Below are 19,505 nucleotides of genomic sequence, written 5' to 3'. Positions count from 1 at the left end.
ATCAAAGGAAAGATAGTTTTTCCTATCCCATCTACCTTTTAAAAAATATTAAAATGTAATGCTTATTTTGTACACTGCAAAATCCTGTGCACAATGCTTGTTTCCAGAGACCTCAGCGGCAATCTTATTGAGAAGCTCACTCCTGGGGCATTCGAGGCCCGGCATGGAATGCAGTTTTTGCTCAAGATGTAAGTGAATGCAAATGTGAAAATAGCCAATCTGTTAAATAAGGTACTTTGTTGGACCCCAGGTAGGGTTCACCCCCTCCCCCCAACTCTCTTGAATGGCAGAGTTCAACCCTAGAAGATGTAGCATATGGCTCTATCTATTTATCTATCTATCTATCATATTTTTATACTGCCTGATATGTATCTCTCCCGGTGTACAGCGATGAGATAGATAGGTAGAGATATGTAAATCTCTAGGCGGTGTATAATGAAAAGAGGGCCTCTGAACTTGTGCGGAGAGCAGCTCTCTTGCCACTCAGTAACCACAGTCTGCCTGGATATATGGGAGGTTAAAGAAAAGGGTTTTTCAGTCAGAAGCTACAGCTTGGAAGGAGGCTTCCTCCAGTGCTTCTCTCTTTTGAGAAGTTATTAACCGCTGATGCCAGGGCTGGAAACCTAGGCTCGAAAATGATGCGTCAAAACCTGCGATGTGGGTATGTAGGCATCAGCTCAGAAGGAGATTGACTAAGCATCTGGCCCAGGGATGTAGCCACCATTGGACAAGGAGAGACCAATGTCCCTGTGCCACTGTGTCTGGGGCCACCACGGTGTCCCCCACCCCCTCTTACACCTAGCCAGTAAATGAAGCTCTCGTTCCGAGCGAGAGAGAGAGGAAGAAAGCATCCATTTGGCGAACAAAGTGCTGGCTGGGAGCAGAGAAGGCACCGCATGTCCCCCCTAGCCACATGCCCCCCCTTCCCAGAGCTAGCATGTTCCCTGTGTCGGTGTGCATCTGACGCTGATACAGGGGGCATGGCTGGCACATGTGCAAGGGCAGCAGCCTGTCCCCGAGCCACCAGCAAGCCTTCAGCTCGAGTGATCTGGCCAACACTGATCAAATCTAGGGAGGATGCAGCTCATACAAGGCTCTTGCCTGTCTGTGGGCCTGTGTGGTGTGCCTGGCGGGCTTTCAGTCCTCAAAAGTCACTAGCTCACAAACACATTGCTGGTCCACCTACCCACACACACCTTGGGCTAAACCACATGACGCGGCAGGAAAATGACTTGACTAGCAAGCCCTCCTGTCTTCTACCAAAGACGAGCACAGGGCTCTGTGGCCACCAGGAGTCAACACCGACTCAACAGCACAGTTGACATGTTTGTTTGGTCCTGGGGTGTTTGCTTTTTATTATCTAATGAGCACCTGGGAGTGGGAGTGGGGCTGGTCTAGAAATGGATCATTACGTTGGGGGTGGGGTGGGGGGGCTTCTAACCCTTTAGCCCCACTACAGTCCCAATCTGGATTGGGCTATACACACACAAACACACACATGGGATTTGCCTCCCAGTGTCTCTGAAGATACCGAGGACAGACGGTTGATCTGCACAGTGCATCTAATTGGGGCACGACAACATACTGTATCTTGGACTAGCCTGCCATTTGTAACCTGCTGGCAGTGGTGGATTAACACATAGGCAAAGAAGGCACTTGCCTACAGGGCAAATTTTGAGGAGTAGCATTACTCCTCAAGTGACATTACTCTGCCACTTGCATTTGGGGGGCAGGGGAAAGTTGAATCTACTTTGAAAACTTGTTATACCGCCGCTGTCCGAAGGCAGCGAGAGCTCCTAGTGGGCCCGCCTGCCTCCCAAATCACGACAGGTCATCAGGCTGTCTTCGTACATGCATGTGGCAGGATGGTGGTGGAGATGGCGGTGAGAGCTCCTCCCACAGGCCCACCTACCTCTCAAATGACAGGTCGGGTTTGGGGGCCTCTCTGCACACATGCACACAAGGCCTGAAATGGGCTGAAAACATTTTAAAAGTAGATTTAATCCTCCCCCCCAAGCCCTTTACTTGTAAAGGGGAACCCTTCTTGGGACGGAAAATCTATGGTCCCCTATGGGCGGCAAATAGCTTCATCCGCCCCCCTCCCAGATGACTTAAATGGACCTCTCAGTTAAATGAACGTGTTACTAACCACTTCAAGACTGAGGCTTGCATGCAATACCGTGCTAAGATGACAGATGCTACAGATAGTCCTATTTTAATGGAAAATTATAATAATCTAGTATGCTCTTTTTACCCAATTTTAACTGCTAACAATTCTAAAAACACTAAGCCCCGTGCTGGGTTTTCCCAGCCGTGGTTTGATTACGAATGCCGTGCAGCAAAAACGGATCTTATTAACTCTTACAATCTTTATCGATCTAACTCTAATCAGGTCACTTCTCAAGATCTGATTGTTAAAAAAATATTCTATAAAATTTTACTTGCAAAAAAAAAGAAGGGAGGCCAAAAGGCTAGATTGGCAGCGTCTTATCTGTGCCGCACAGGCTAAAAATGTGTCTTTGTTTTGGTCTTTGGTATCATTCTCTTCTAAATTAAGACCTTCCCCGCCATCTTTTTATATACCTGTTGGAGAATGGACTGAATATTTCCGTGCTCTATATGCTAGAGAGGGAGCAACTACAACATTTTTACAAATAGAACAGGAACTGGACCCTAACTTATTAGCTGAGTGGACCCCAGTAACATGTACAGAGATTGCTTCAATAGTGAATCAGTTTAAAACTGGTAAGGCCCCCGGCTCAGATAATTTGCCGGTAGAGGCCATCAAGAATAATATGGATTGGTGGCTGCCGGTATTAGCCTCTCTGTTTACAGCAATTGATCAGACGACCTCGCCCCCTAGTGAATGGGGATTGGCAATTGTAATTCCTATCTATAAGAGAGGCCAAAGACATTTGCCATCTAATTATCGCCCTATCAGCCTTCTTAATGTTATTGGCAAAATGTATGCATTTCACCTACTTAATAAATTCCAGGATTGGATGGACAAAGAGCAGGTGCTGGCTGATGAGCAGGCAGGCTTTAGGGCCAATCATTCTACTATTGAGCATGCTTTAGTCTTACAACATCTAGCGGAGAAATATTCTAATCTACCCCATTCCACTCTTTTTGCTGCCTTTGTGGATTTTAAATCAGCATTCGACTCCATATCCAGAGATAAATTATGGGAGAGACTGTTTAACTCCTCTATTGATCGACGTCTGCTACTTTTAATATATAAACTTCACAAGAACTCACGTCTGAAGGTTCGATGTAGCTCAGCTGGAATCCTCACTAAAGTAATTCCTACCTTTCGAGGAGTGAGGCAAGGCTGTATACTTGCCCCAGCTCTTTTCAATTATTATATTAACCCCATTGTGGATATTATTACTAATCCATCTTTCCATCCACCTAAATTGGCCAGTAGACAGGTTAATATTTTGCTTGATGCAGATGATGCAGTAATTTTATCTCGGACTCCTGTCGGCCTCCGTAGAGCGCTTTGCTCTCTGGCTAATTTTTGCCATGAATACGCTCTGGAAATCAATTATAGCAAGACCAAAATTATGGCCTTTGCTAAACACCCAAAGACCTTGAAATGGTCTTTGGCTGGACATAAACTAGAACAGGTTAAGACCTTTAAATATCTAGGGGTTGTTTTCCAGGCCTCTACGAAACGCCAAGCACATCTGCAATATGTTACCCAAAATGCACGTAAATCGGCATTGGCCATCCAATCATATTTCCACCAAGATGGGGCTCAATTTGTACCAGCTGCCCCTAAGTTATTTACAGCTAAAGCCTGATCTCGGTTGCTTTATGGGTCGCAGTTGGGCCCATATACTAACTGCACTCCACTAGAGATAGTTCAGACAAACTTTCTGAGATCTATTCTACAGATCCCTACATGTGTTCCCAATGTAATATTGAGGATGGAAACTGGCATGCCTAAGATGGAAGCCCGGATGTGGTTTTCCATTCTCAGCTTCTGGTTGAGATTGTCTTTCTTTTCTACAGGCCTTGCTCACTTAATTTTTATTGATAAATTTAATTCTAGCTGGAAGCAGTCAATATCTCGCCAAATAAGTTTATATGGCTTTAGCATGGATGGTCTATTAGAAATGGGTTTTTGTCAAGCGTGACTGATATTAAAGCAGCGGATCTATGATATGGAAATGCAGACTGATCGATCTTTAATTCTAAAGAAGTTTTCCTAGGTTTACAAATGTATAATACTAAACCTGCGAATTACCTGGGTAAGATTACTATCACTAAATATCGCAGGATGTTTACATTGGCCAGATTTAATGTGCTACCTTCAGCTGAATTAGAAGGTAAATTTAGAGGGATCCCAAAAGAACAAAGACTATGTCCTTGTGGCTCTGGAGAACAGGAGTCTATCTTTCATATCTTACTCCGCTGTCTTTTTTATAGGGACTTATGAACTTGTTATATTTCCTCCTTACTGACTGATTTCCCAGGGCATACAGATGCATTTTACGTCAACTATCTGCTCTCAGATCAGAAGGAGGAAGTAACATTTAAAGTTGCTAAGTTCTGTGAGGCAGCTAAGAAGGCTAGAAAACAGATGGTAAATCAGATTATGCTAACGGGAAATTGCTGATTAGGATGAGTCCATGATCCTGATTATATTATGTATATATTATTACTATATTACGTGTATTATTATGTATGTAAATTTTGGTCTATGACCGTAAATAAACATGACTTGACTTGACTTGGCTTCATCCGCCCCTGCCTCCTGGAGCTCCTTCCCGCATTTTGCTAAGCTTGTAACCAATGGGTCTAATTCCTCCCCACTGCAGGGTTCTCAACCATCATCCGCTGAAAGTCATTGATGATGCCAGTTTTTACAGGCTTCCCTCACTGAAGCTTCTGTAAGTACCAGAAATGAATTCGTTATTACCATGATCACTGATTTTTCTGCATCTTGGACAGACACTCCTCTTCAGGGCCACTGTGTGGTCCAGAAGAACTCATCAGACCTTTCCCATATTTTTTTTGTCATGGTAAAATCTGAGGGTACATTTCTGACTATGTGAAAGTGCCTCTGAGTATATGCAGGGTATACGGCACATCCCTGTATCCTGTTTTTAATGCAGGGCTTCAACTCTAAAATGTATGAAATAATAATAATAATAATAATAATAATAATAATAATAATAATAATAATAATAATAATATAATAAATAAAGAGAGTTTCTTGAAGTATGTGCAGATTGCCAAGTTTGTTTTCAGCCAAGATTTTGTGCCTGGAATATAAGAATTAATGATAACGAATTAAGCTCCTTTGATCATGTGCAGGCTGCTTTTGTGTCATCACCAAATAAATTAGATCAGCCCTCATGCATTTGGTACTGGAGGTCCAGCCTGCTGGTCGGAGGCATGATTTCAGGGCAGGCTGAAGCTGGTTACTCAGTGGTGAAGGAAATACACCCTGCATGTGCTTTGAAGCACTCTTTTCTTTAGTACTGTTGAATAAACAGTACTCCAGAGCTAAGCCATGATGCTTTCTCCCTTTTCCATTCTGCCTGATGTGGAATTGTGTGGTTTGAAAGCAGCAAACCCAACAAGCTTCAAGAAATTGGGTCTCCCTAGACATTACTTCTGCTACACCACACTGGCTTTCTCTGTTGGATCTCATGATATCTGGCATTGGCATTGCAAAAACTCTCTGTCCTTATTTCAGAAACCTTAGTTCCACAGAAATGACCCCAAAGATATTAGAGGACCTGCTTCAGACCTCCCAGCAATTGAAGACTCTGTAAGTACTATGTACACCCTTTCCCTTTTGCTGGTTGCCAAACAAGAAAAGAAAAGAGACAACTGGAAACAGGGAGTCAGCCTTGCTCTAACCCACTCCTCCTCCTCCTCCTCCTCCTCCTCCTCAGCCCTCCAAGTAGGTAGATAGGGGCAACTTCAGAGGCTGTAGTTTTTCCTGCGAGGAGGACGGTTTACCAATACTCACACTGCTACCAAGTTGCTAGCCAATCCACACTTCTTGCCCAACATGTTATCAAGTTTTGCTGTGGGAATGGAAGTCATGCTAGAGTGGTAGTTTAGGGAACAGGCATTCCTCAGAAACTTGACAGGGGCTTCTCAGCGAGGTGGTCAGAAGTGACAGACAAGCTTCCCTTAAGCCGGGGGTATAGTGAAGGGGGGGACGCACAGGGACGGAGCGCAGGTACTTCTTACTTGGCTTCTCTGACTGTTGGGGTGTGCATGGCCATGGGGGCTGTCATGGAGAGTGCCTCCACTTCTGAATTTGCAATGACATCACTGCCTGAAGCTTGTCTACCACTACCAAACTTCCCCCTGAAATATGGAGCTACAGGACTGTTGGGTGTGTTCTAAGCTGTACGCTCAGTTTGTGTGGACCAATGGTGAGGGCAACAGCCCTGGCCAGCACCCTGTGTGGGTTGAAGGAGTGCAGGAACATTCCCCAGAATCCTCTGCAACACAGAGATGTTGTGTGGCAGATATGCAGGGAGTCTGCAGGAGACAAAAACCCGGAAAAGATTCCCTGATGGTAAAAAGTTTGAAAACCACTTAGCTAAAGTAATGAGTATCTTTGGGCATCATGTTGAGACATCTCCCAGTTGTGTCTTCTCCGGAAATATCTCTTCATTAAAAAAGGGTTCCTTCCTTCTTCTCCTTCACAGGCTGTGTGCTTTCCCTCACCAGCACTCAAACACAAATGGAGTGGGGCCATAGCTTAATGACAGAGCTTTGCACATGCAGGGTCCCAGATTCACTCTCTGGCATTTCCAGTTAAAATCATCTCAGGGAACAGAGCTAGGATAGACCTCCATCTGAAGCACTGAAAAACCATTGCCAGTTAGAGTTAGAAAGCACTGGACTCAAGAGGCCAAGGATTTGCCACAGTATAAAGCAGCTTCGTACTTCTTCGGCAAGAAATAATTTCATCAGAAATTATTATCCCTCACAGCAAAGGGAGAATATTATCTCCCTCACAGCAAAGGGAGGAAGATAATATCTCCCTCACAGCAAAGTCAACTCAACCTTCATCAGTATATGGAGATGGGAATATCCCTTCATAGGGTAGTTTTGAGTTAGAAACATTTTCTGAAGAGATGTGGGGGATATGTGGAGAGGCCCAAAAGTGTGGGTTGGCATGGCACCCTCTTGGAAGGACTGGATTTGTTGTGGGGGTTGCCAGTTACTGTCCTCTCTGCAAGACATGCCAAGAGACTGTGAGGAGTTCTGTCTTTTTCCTCCACAGCATCTTGCCTAACAAGATATTCTGCTGTCTTTGCCGTATGAAGGATGACATTGAAGTTTTGTCTGATACGATAAAGTTGGACTGCACCGACACATGTACCACAAACGAAACTCTCTGCGGTAGGCCTGCGGTAGTTTATGAAATTCTGTATTGTTTTGAATATTAAAGAGCATTTCACAATTTTCCCTCTAAGCAGGGAAAAAATGTTGCAAAATGAGCTCATCGGCAGAATGTACTAAGAAAGAACACCTCAAATGGCAATGACCCAAACTGCACAAAAATCAAAGTAGGTCTGCAAATGTCTCTTTTTGGAGATGAAATAATTTTTGGACCTTTGCTTTGATTTCTGGAGTCCTTCCCTTGGCCCAAAATATGTATCCTTCCTCCATGATTCTAAGTTGGGCAGAGTGACCTCTGAGAGTGTAAGGGCAATACTTTCTAGAGGCCCTTACTATCCTTTTCTGGGTGGGGGGGGGTGCGGGAGTTAGCTGCCTGGGACTCTAATTATTTTTCAGCTTTGATTGCCAAACCAGTAAGAGAGCAAGAGTAAGTTCTTTTTACAACAAGCAAACAAACTTGTTAATACTTACTGAAAAACTGAAGGGCAAACAGACATTAGGGCAGCTCACATGATCGGTCCTTGGGTCAGAGAAGCATCCTACCCATGTTCTGGAACTGTGCGCGCTTCCACTTACTGATGACGTGTCAGTAAAAAACAAGGTTTGGATGGGGAGTAGTGATTTGCTAAGCGATATCTGGGCAGAAGAGCTTCATCCTAACCAGCAGCTGTAACATAAAGGTAAAGTTGCGCCATTGAGTTGCTGTCGACTCCTGGCAACCACAGAGCCGTGTGGTTTTCTTTGGTAGAATACAGGTGAGGTTTACCATTGCCATCTCCCACGCAGGATGAGATTATGCCTTTCAGCAACTTCCTCTATCGTTGCTGCCCAATATAGGTGTTTCTCATAGTCTGGGAAACATACCAGCAGGAATTCGGACCGGCAACTTTATGCTCACTAGGCAAGTTATTTCCCCACTGCGCCATTAGGTGGCAACCAGCAGCTGTACCCAGCTCTTTAATAAGGTGGTGGTGGTGGGGGGGGAATCTTCCTCCCCAGCTACTGCTTCCCAGACAATCACTCCCCCCACACTTGCTTTTTACTCACACATGACTGCTCAACGGGAGTGCACACAGCTCCCAAACTTGTGTAGGATGCATCTCCTACCCAAGTACTACCGATGGTGTGAAGTGCCCTATGATCTTACTAATCAATAAGCGGCATCGCTACTAATAATAACTCATAGTCAAATCTTAGTTGTGTGGAGACAGTCAAGCTCCCTGTAATTGACTGCATAACCCTCTAGCTGTCAAGGCACATGTTTCTTGGCTGCTCAGTATCCCTATGCATGATCTACTTCCTTCCACATTGGTCATGCTGCTTGATTCAGCAGTCACATGCGTATTGCTTTTGTTCCACCAGGATCCATGGAACTACAGCCCTGGATCCCCTGGTTAGGGATGTGAGAACCAGTTCGAATTCGAACCAGTTCGAATTCGAACAGGGGTGGTTTGATGGTTTGAATTCAAACCAAACCAGCCATCAGTTTCAAGCTGCAGGTTCAAATTCAAACCAAACGGGGGGTGGTTCTATTTGAACCAGTTCAAACCAGTTTGAACTGGTTTGTAACTCCAAAAGTGGGTGGGGTGGTATCTGGCACCCATGGGTACCTAGCCTCCAAACTCCAAAGCAATCGGACACTTGTATGATTTTTTAATGAATTTTTGAATTTTATTTTTATTTTTTCTCATAGGGTACAAAAGAGTAGGTGAAAAGATGAGGTTGCTCCTTCTACAAACAGCTGCCTCTATTGCAGGGCTGCTCTACTTTGGCCCTCCTCCAGGTGTTGGCCTACAACTCCCATAATCTCTGGCTATTGACCACTGTGGCTGGGGATTATGGGAGTTGTAGTCCAAAACAGCTGGGGGCCTAAATTGAGCAGGCCTGCTCTATGGGCATCTCTGTGTTTTCTCTCTAGACAACATGTGGCGGGCATTGGGTCCAGCAAGCCCAATCTTCCCCACTGCCCCACCCAACAGAGGGCAGGCAAGTGGGTAGAATTTGGTAGCTTGCATTCTCTCTAAGGGCAGTGCCAGTAGTCCAATCCTTCTCACCATCAGAGAGAGAGAGAGAGAGAGAGAGAGAGAGAGAGAGAGAGAGAGAGAGAGCGCCACCTGCCATCTCTTTCCCAGTTGCTCATTCTGTCTCTCAACAGCATAGTGGGGAAGATGGTTTTCTCTCTGGGTAGAGAGAGGGCAGGACAGTGGTCAAAGAAATCAGAGAGACCAGGGGTAGCGGTGTGCACAAAACCAATTTGCCCGGTTTGGTTCGAATTCGAACCAGGTTTGAACCAGGAGGGGGAGGTTCGGTTTTGGTTTTGCTTGAACCTCCCCCAGTTCAGTTTGAATTTGAACCATTTTGAACTGTTTTGAACTGGTTCAAACCTCCAAAAGAGGGTAGGGTGGTATCTGGCACCCATGGAGACCTGCCACCCAAACCCCAAAGCAATCGGACATTCGTGCGATTTTTAATGAATTTTTGAATTTTATTTTTACTTTTTTCTCTTAGGGTATAATGGGACTCGAACCAAACCATTATTCCCCATTGTGGAGCACCCATGGGTTCCAAAAACCACCCAAACCCCAAAGCAATCGGACACTCCTACGATTTTTTATGAATATTTGAAATATATACATCCCCCCCCCCTCTATCTCTTTCTTTAGCCTCATTTAAGATTTCTTTACTTCATGAGCTGAGCTTCAGTGAGGAGGGGCATTTTAAAACCTTGTCTCTGGGCCCACTCCAACCTTGCTACACCCCTGGTTAAAGAGCATTTCACAATTTTCCCTCTAAGCAGAAAAAGAAATGTTGCAAAATGAGCTCATTGGCAGAATGTACTAATAAAGAACACCTCACATGGCAATGACCATAACTGCATAAAATTCAAAGCAGATCTGCGAATGTCTCCTTTTGGAGATAAAATAATTTTTGGACCTTTACAGGTCTGCTTTGATTTCTGGAGTTCTTCCCTTGGTAAAAAATATGTATCCTTCCTCCTTGTGTTTTGTGCAGAGTGACCTCTGAAAGTGTAAGGGCAATACTTTCTAGAGGCCCTTACTATCCTTTTCTGGGGGGTGTCAGCTGCCTGGGACTCTAATTATTTTTCAGCTTCGATTGCCAAACCAGTAATCGTACTCCAGAGAGCAAGAGTAAGTTCTTATTAAAACAAGCAAACAAACTTGTTAATACTTACTGAAGAACTGAAGGGTGAACAGATATTAGGGCAGCTCACATGATCACTCCTTGGGTCAGAGAAGCAACCTATCTATATTCTGTAACCTTCCACGCTCCCACTTACTGATCATGTGTCATTAAAAAACAAGGTGTGGGGTGAGGAGTGATAATCTGCTAAGCGATATCTGGGCAGGAGAGCTTCATCCTAACCAGCAGCTGTAAGGTAAACGTAAAGTTGCTCCGTCGAGTCATTGTTGACTCCTGGAGACCTCAGAGCCGTGTGGTTTTCTTTGGTAGAATACAGGAGGGGTTTACCAGTGCCATCTCTCCTGCAGGATGAAATGATGCCTTTCAGCATCTTCCTATATCGCTGCTGTCTGGTCTGCTGTCAAGGCACATGTTTCTTTGCTGCTCAGTATCCCCATGCATGTTCTACCTCTGTCCACATTGGCCATGCTGCTTGATTCAGCAGTCACATGCGTATTGCTTTTGTTGGACCAGGATCCATGAAACTACAGCCCTGGGTGCCCTGGTCTCTCTGGTTCCTTTGACCACACTCCTGTTCTCTCTTTTCCCGGAGAGAAAACCGTCTTCCCCACTATGCTGTTGAGAGACAGAATGAGCAACTGGGGAAGAGATGGCAGGTGGCGCTCTCTCTCTCTCTCTCTCTCTCCATTGTGTTAATATAGCTACAAGGCTCTTTGTTGTGATTTTGCCAGTAACACTTATAGATTTTCAAACAGCTAGAAACTTCCTTTAAAACAAATAAAGCTGAGATTTATGCTCCTTCCAGCAGCAATAAATGGTACACGTTTAAGTGGATTCTTACTGAAACTACACATACTCCCATAGGTTTCCATGCTGCTTCTTAGTAGCTGCTTCTTATTCTCAGGCCACACACTGCTCACAGACCTTGTGCTATTTTCTCAGCGCCACCTGTTGGCCAGCACTTGCATTCCGTTCTTTTACAATGTGGTGACTGAAAGCATTGGCTGGCAGGTGCTGCTGAGAAAATAGAGCAAGGTCTTTGATCAGTGTGTAGTCAGAGAATAAGATCTTCATAGAAAGCAGTTTAGAAGCTATTGGGAACATTTGTACTATCAGTAAGAACCCACTCTGAACTTATGCAGAAGCTTTCAGCTTCACACAGTTGATTGTGTCTGGAAAGTACCTTATATGCACACTAAGACTGCAACCTGGACATTCTCACAGAAGGCATCTTTCTTGGAATTTGGGGGTCACTTAGCGGGGTGCAGAAACAAGCACACAGAGATCACAAAGCAAGGACATAGATGCAAGCAGTAATGGATGTACAGTAACTTTGCCGCCAAAGCAAAACATCACCCTGAAACCAAAAACTGCTTTTCTCCAGAATCCTCTTAGGATTTCTGCCAGCCAGCTCCAAACTCCAGCCATGGTGGGAGGGGGGCATAGCTTGGTGGGAGGGCACATGGCTTACATGCAAGAGGTTCAGTTCCTGTCTTCTCCAGTTAGAAGATATTAGATCAGGCCTGCTCAACTTCGGCCCTCCTGCAGTAGTAGTTGACCTACTACTCCCATAACCCCTGGCTATTGGCAACTGTAATGGGGGATTATGGGAGCTGTAGTTCAGAAACAGCAAGGGGGCCAAAACTGAACAGGCCTGACTTAGATGGTACGTCTCGGAAAGTGCGGTTTGCTTGAGATCTTGAAAATCTGTTAATCAGAGTACTCAGTACTGGGCTAAATAGACCGGTGGTCTCAACTCCGTATGAGGCAGCCGCCTTCATATATTCATAATGTTTCCAGCTCTCCTTGTACCCTAAATCCCACCGCCACTTAGACCAGGCAAACAAGTTCCACAGCTTCTTCCTCCATTGCAGATCGGTTGACCATCCCAAAATCCAGGATGATTTGCTGCACTGACTAGCTGACACATAGAGCAAAGCTGCCCCAGTGCAGCAAGAAAGCAGCCTAAGAGAACTTCTCAACTAACCATAGTGGGGAAACTGCAGTTTTTGATGTCTTCCCCTGGAAGCCCTCTGTGCCATTTGAAAACATGTCCCTGAGGGCTGTGCAATTCTCAGGGACATATTTCTGGGTGTCACAGAGGACTTCCTGAGGAAGGGGGAGGGGCAGCAAAAATTACAATTCCTTGCTGCACCGATTCAATTTGTTGGGAAATCCTGCTAGTTTGTTTTCTTGCTAACTGTTGTATCCTTGCTCTGCATGTAATTGAGAGGATGATATGCACTAATACATTTGTCCCTTTACAACTTCTCTTCTTGCAACGTGCTAATCTGAGCATCAAGTGCCTCTGGACTTTGGATGATAATGTTCCTTTCTTCTTTTTTCTGAGCAGAGAAAGATGAGGCTTTGAACAGGATGCAAAAAGAAGTCATGAAGGCATTGGAAACCAGGAAGCTGAATGCCAGCAGTACACTGAACATTGTGCCTGAGAAACTTTTACACAGCAACATAACAATGAAGGTCACCGTGAGGCAGAGAAACACCAATTTAGGTGAACTCAACCCACACCTTTTGAAATCGGTCCAGGAATTAGGTAAGCTGAAACCTAAAGAGGTCCTGCAAATCAAGTGGAATGACACGTCTGAACTGAAAAAGCTGTACATGCTGGCCAATTTGCTACAGATGGCACTCAGAGAACAAGATACAGAAGATAAAAGGGGCAGGCAAGGGGGACCTCGCCAAGTAGCACGCCGGTCTGCTTGGAAGCGGTCTCTTATGCAGTCCACAACTAGCTTCCCCTTGTTGACAGCTTCCATCATGGTGGATAATGACGCTGCTGACTTGACTGGCCGAGTACTTATCATTCCGAAACATGTCAATGATTCAAGCCAGCATAGATGCAAGCAGTGCTGGATGTACAGAAAATTTGTGCCCAAAGCAAAACATCATCCTGAAACCAAAAACTGCTTTTCTCCAGAATCCTCTTAGGATCTCTGCCAGCCAGCTCCAAACTCCAGCCATGGTGGGAGGGGGGCATGGCTTATATGCAAGAGGTTCAGTTCCTATCTTCTCCAGTTAGAAGATCTTAGATCAGGCCTGCTCAACTTCGGCCCTCCTGCAGTAGTAGTTGGCCTACTACTCCCATAACCCCTGGCTATTGGCCACTGTAATGGGGGATTATGGGAGCTGTAGTTCAAAAACAGCAAGGGGGCCAAAACTGAGCAGGCCTGACTTAGATGGTACGTCTCGGAAAGTGCGGTTTGCTTGAGATCTTGAAAATCTGTTAATCAGAGTACTCAGTACTGGGCTAAATAGACCAGTGGTCTCAATTCCATATGAGGCAGCCGCCTTCATATATTCATAATGTTTCCAGCTCTCCTTGTACCCTAAATCCCACCGCCACTTAGACCAGGCAAACGAGTTCCACAGCTTCTTCCTCCCTTGCAGATCGGTTGACCATCCCAAAATCCAGGATGATTTGCTGCACTGACTAGCTGACACATAGAGCAAAGCTGCCCCAGTGCAGCAAGAAAGCAGCCTAAGAGAACTTCTCAACTAACTGTAGTGGGGAAACTGCAGTTTTTGATGTCTTCCCCTGGAAGCCCTCTGTGCCAGTTGAAAACATGTCCCTGAGGGCTGTGCAATTCTCAGGGACATATTTCTGGGTGTCACAGAGGACTTCCTTAGGAAGGGGGAAGGGCATCAAAAATTGCAATTCCCTGCTGCACCGATGCAATTTGTTGGGAAATCCTGCTAGTTTGTTTTCTTGCTAACTGTTGCATCCTTGCTCTGCATGTAATTGACAGGATGATATGCACTAATACATTTGTCCCTTTACAACTTCTCTTCTTGCAACGTGCTAATCTGAGCATCAAGTGCCTCTGGACTTTGGATGATAATGTTCCTTTCTTCTTTTTTCTGAGCAGAGAAAGATGAGGCTTTGAACAGGATGCAAAAAGAAGTCATGAAGGAATTGGAAACCAGGAAGCTGAATGCCAGCAGTACACTGAACATTGTGCCTGAGAAACTTTTACACAGCAACATAACAATGAAGGTCACCGTGAGGCAGAGAAACACCAATTTAGGTGAACTCAACCCACACCTTTTGAAATCGGTCCAGGAATTAGGTAAGCTGAAACCTGAAGAGGTCCTGCAAATCAAGTGGAATGACACGTCTGAACTGAAAAAGCTGTACATGCTGGCCAATTTGCTACAGATGGCACTCAGAGAACAAGTTACAGAAGATAAGAGGGGCAGGCAAGGGGGACCTCGCCAAGTAGCACGCCGGTCTGCTTGGAAGCGGTCTCTTATGCAGTCCACAACTAGCTTCCCCTTGTTGACAGCTTCCATCATGGTGGATAATGACGCTGCTGACTTGACTGGCCAAGTACTTATCATTCTGAAACATGTCAATTAGTCAAGCCAGCATAGATGCATGCAGTGCTGGATGTACAGAAAATTTGTGCCCAAAGCAAAACATCATCCTGAAACCAAAAACTGCTTTTCTCCAGAATCCTCTTAGGATCTCTGCCAGCCAGCTCCAAACTCCAGCCATGGTGGGAGGGGGGCATAGCTTGGTGGGAGGGCACATGGCTTATATGCAAGAGGTTCAGTTCCTATCTTCTCCAGTTAGAAGATCTTAGATCAGGCCTGCTCAACTTCGGCCCTCCTGCAGTAGTAGTTGGCCTACTACTCCCATAACCCCTGGCTATTGGCCACTGTAATGGGGGATTATGGGAGCTGTAGTTCAAAAACAGCAAGGGGGCCAAAACTGAGCAGGCCTGACTTAGATGGTACGTCTCGGAAAGTGCGGTTTGCTTGAGATCTTGAAAATCTGTTAATCAGAGTACTCAGTACTGGGCTAAATAGACCAGTGGTCTCAACTCCATATGAGGCAGCCGCCTTCATATATTCATAATGTTTCCAGCTCTCCTTGTACCCTAAATCCCACCGCCACTTAGACCAGGCAAACGAGTTCCACAGCTTCTTCCTCCCTTGCAGATCGGTTGACCATCCCAAAATCCAGGATGATTTGCTGCACTGACTAGCTGACACATAGAGCAAAGCTGCCCCAGTGCAGCAAGAAAGCAGCCTAAGAGAACTTCTCAACTAACTGTAGTGGGGAAACTGCAGTTTTTGATGTCTTCCCCTGGAAGCCCTCTGTGCCAGTTGAAAACATGTCCCTGAGGGCTGTGCAATTCTCAGGGACATATTTCTGGGTGTCACAGAGGACTTCCTTAGGAAGGGGGAAGGGCATCAAAAATTGCAATTCCCTGCTGCACCGATGCAATTTGTTGGGAAATCCTGCTAGTTTGTTTTCTTGCTAACTGTTGCATCCTTGCTCTGCATGTAATTGACAGGATGATATGCACTAATACATTTGTCCCTTTACAACTTCTCTTCTTGCAACGTGCTAATCTGAGCATCAAGTGCCTCTGGACTTTGGATGATAATGTTCCTTTCTTCTTTTTTCTGAGCAGAGAAAGATGAGGCTTTGAACAGGATGCAAAAAGAAGTCATGAAGGAATTGGAAACCAGGAAGCTGAATGCCAGCAGTACACTGAACATTGTGCCTGAGAAACTTTTACACAGCAACATAACAATGAAGGTCACCGTGAGGCAGAGAAACACCAATTTAGGTGAACTCAACCCACACCTTTTGAAATCGGTCCAGGAATTAGGTAAGCTGAAACCTGAAGAGGTCCTGCAAATCAAGTGGAATGACACGTCTGAACTGAAAAAGCTGTACATGCTGGCCAATTTGCTACAGATGGCACTCAGAGAACAAGTTACAGAAGATAAGAGGGGCAGGCAAGGGGGACCTCGCCAAGTAGCACGCCGGTCTGCTTGGAAGCGGTCTCTTATGCAGTCCACAACTAGCTTCCCCTTGTTGACAGCTTCCATCATGGTGGATAATGACGCTGCTGACTTGACTGGCCAAGTACTTATCATTCTGAAACATGTCAATTAGTCAAGCCAGCATAGATGCAAGCAGTGCTGGATGTACAGTAACTTTGCCCCCAAAGCAAAACATCATCCTGAAACCAAAAACTGCTTTTCTCCAGAATCCTCTTAGGATCTCTGCCAGCCAGCTCCAAACTCCAGCCATGGTGGGAGGGGGGCATAGCTTGGTGGGAGGGCACATGGCTTATATGCAAGAGGTTCAGTTCCTATCTTCTCCAGTTAGAAGATCTTAGATCAGGCCTGCTCAACTTCGGCCCTCCTGCAGTAGTAGTTGGCCTACTACTCCCATAACCCCTGGCTATTGGCCACTGTAATGGGGGATTATGGGAGCTGTAGTTCAAAAACAGCAAGGGGGCCAAAACTGAGCAGGCCTGACTTAGATGGTACGTCTCGGAAAGTGCGGTTTGCTTGAGATCTTGAAAATCTGTTAATCAGAGTACTCAGTACTGGGCTAAATAGACCAGTGGTCTCAACTCCATATGAGGCAGCCGCCTTCATATATTCATAATGTTTCCAGCTCTCCTTGTACCCTAAATCCCACCGCCACTTAGACCAGGCAAACGAGTTCCACAGCTTCTTCCTCCCTTGCAGATCGGTTGACCATCCAAAAATCCAGGATGATTTGCTGCACTGACTAGCTGACACATAGAGCAAAGCTGCCCCAGTGCAGCAAGAAAGCAGCCTAAGAGAACTTCTCAACTAACTGTAGTGGGGAAACTGCAGTTTTTGATGTCTTCCCCTGGAAGCCCTCTGTGCCAGTTGAAAACATGTCCCTGAGGGCTGTGCAATTCTCAGGGACATATTTCTGGGTGTCACAGAGGACTTCCTTAGGAAGGGGGAAGGGCATCAAAAATTGCAATTCCCTGCTGCACCGATGCAATTTGTTGGGAAATCCTGCTAGTTTGTTTTCTTGCTAACTGTTGCATCCTTGCTCTGCATGTAATTGACAGGATGATATGCACTAATACATTTGTCCCTTTACAACTTCTCTTCTTGCAACGTGCTAATCTGAGCATCAAGTGCCTCTGGACTTTGGATGATAATGTTCCTTTCTTCTTTTTTCTGAGCAGAGAAAGATGAGGCTTTGAACAGGATGCAAAAAGAAGTCATGAAGGAATTGGAAACCAGGAAGCTGAATGCCAGCAGTACACTGAACATTGTGCCTGAGAAACTTTTACACAGCAACATAACAATGAAGGTCACCGTGAGGCAGAGAAACACCAATTTAGGTGAACTCAACCCACACCTTTTGAAATCGGTCCAGGAATTAGGTAAGCTGAAACCTGAAGAGGTCCTGCAAATCAAGTGGAATGACACGTCTGAACTGAAAAAGCTGTACATGCTGGCCAATTTGCTACAGATGGCACTCAGAGAACAAGTTACAGAAGATAAGAGGGGCAGGCAAGGGGGACCTCGCCAAGTAGCACGCCGGTCTGCTTGGAAGCGGTCTCTTATGCAGTCCACAACTAGCTTCCCCTTGTTGACAGCTTCCATCATGGTGGATAATGACGCTGCTGACTTGACTGGCCAAGTACTTATCATTCTGAAACATGTCAATCAGTCAAGCCAGCATAGATGCAAGCAGTGCTGGATGTACAGTAACTTTGCCCCCAAAGCAAAACATCATCCTGAAACCAAAAACTGCTTTTCTCCAGAATCCTCTTAGGATCTCTGCCAGCCAGCTCCAAACTCCAGCCATGGTGGGAGGGGGGCATAGCTTGGTGGGAGGGCACATGGCTTATATGCAAGAGGTTCAGTTCCTATCTTCTCCAGTTAGAAGATCTTAGATCAGGCCTGCTCAACTTCGGCCCTCCTGCAGTAGTAGTTGGCCTACTACTCCCATAACCCCTGGCTATTGGCCACTGTAATGGGGGATTATGGGAGCTGTAGTTCAAAAACAGCAAGGGGGCCAAAACTGAGCAGGCCTGACTTAGATGGTACGTCTCGGAAAGTGCGGTTTGCTTGAGATCTTGAAAATCTGTTAATCAGAGTACTCAGTACTGGGCTAAATAGACCAGTGGTCTCAACTCCATATGAGGCAGCCGCCTTCATATATTCATAATGTTTCCAGCTCTCCTTGTACCCTAAATCCCACCGCCACTTAGACCAGGCAAACGAGTTCCACAGCTTCTTCCTCCCTTGCAGATCGGTTGACCATCCAAAAATCCAGGATGATTTGCTGCACTGACTAGCTGACACATAGAGCAAAGCTGCCCCAGTGCAGCAAGAAAGCAGCCTAAGAGAACTTCTCAACTAACTGTAGTGGGGAAACTGCAGTTTTTGATGTCTTCCCCTGGAAGCCCTCTGTGCCAGTTGAAAACATGTCCCTGAGGGCTGTGCAATTCTCAGGGACATATTTCTGGGTGTCACAGAGGACTTCCTTAGGAAGGGGGAAGGGCATCAAAAATTGCAATTCCCTGCTGCACCGATGCAATTTGTTGGGAAATCCTGCTAGTTTGTTTTCTTGCTAACTGTTGCATCCTTGCTCTGCATGTAATTGACAGGATGATATGCACTAATACATTTGTCCCTTTACAACTTCTCTTCTTGCAACGTGCTAATCTGAGCATCAAGTGCCTCTGGACTTTGGATGATAATGTTCCTTTCTTCTTTTTTCTGAGCAGAGAAAGATGAGGCTTTGAACAGGATGCAAAAAGAAGTCATGAAGGAATTGGAAACCAGGAAGCTGAATGCCAGCAGTACACTGAACATTGTGCCTGAGAAACTTTTACACAGCAACATAACAATGAAGGTCACCGTGAGGCAGAGAAACACCAATTTAGGTGAACTCAACCCACACCTTTTGAAATCGGTCCAGGAATTAGGTAAGCTGAAACCTGAAGAGGTCCTGCAAATCAAGTGGAATGACACGTCTGAACTGAAAAAGCTGTACATGCTGGCCAATTTGCTACAGATGGCACTCAGAGAACAAGTTACAGAAGATAAGAGGGGCAGGCAAGGGGGACCTCGCCAAGTAGCACGCCGGTCTGCTTGGAAGCGGTCTCTTATGCAGTCCACAACTAGCTTCCCCTTGT

General features: G+C 45.6%; 1 protein-coding gene across 8 annotated transcripts in view; it reads left to right on the top strand.

The window, feature by feature from the left end:
* The window catches only part of LOC128329916 (uncharacterized), a 481,088-nt gene that overhangs the window by 429,231 nt on the left and 32,352 nt on the right, over positions 1–19,505 (top strand). For 7 of the 8 annotated variants that reach the window (XM_053261836.1, XM_053261834.1, XM_053261840.1 and 4 more), the window contains 5 exons: positions 12,899–13,099; positions 14,433–14,633; positions 15,987–16,187; positions 17,541–17,741; positions 19,095–19,295. In XM_053261836.1, the coding sequence (XP_053117811.1) occupies positions 12,899–13,099; positions 14,433–14,633; positions 15,987–16,187; positions 17,541–17,741; positions 19,095–19,295 (1,005 nt within the window). Of the gene's footprint in view, positions 1–107; positions 189–4,826; positions 4,899–5,710; positions 5,786–7,264; positions 7,384–12,898; positions 13,100–14,432; positions 14,634–15,986; positions 16,188–17,540; positions 17,742–19,094; positions 19,296–19,505 lie in introns of all 8 variants that reach the window. The other variant, XM_053261839.1, reaches the window with a different exon arrangement.

This window comes from Hemicordylus capensis, chromosome 6 (assembly GCF_027244095.1).
Source record: "Hemicordylus capensis ecotype Gifberg chromosome 6, rHemCap1.1.pri, whole genome shotgun sequence".
Taxonomy (NCBI): Eukaryota; Metazoa; Chordata; class Lepidosauria; order Squamata; family Cordylidae; genus Hemicordylus; species Hemicordylus capensis.
The sequence above is the reverse complement of the archived record's forward strand: the minus strand, read 5'-3'. Positions and strand labels throughout refer to the sequence as shown.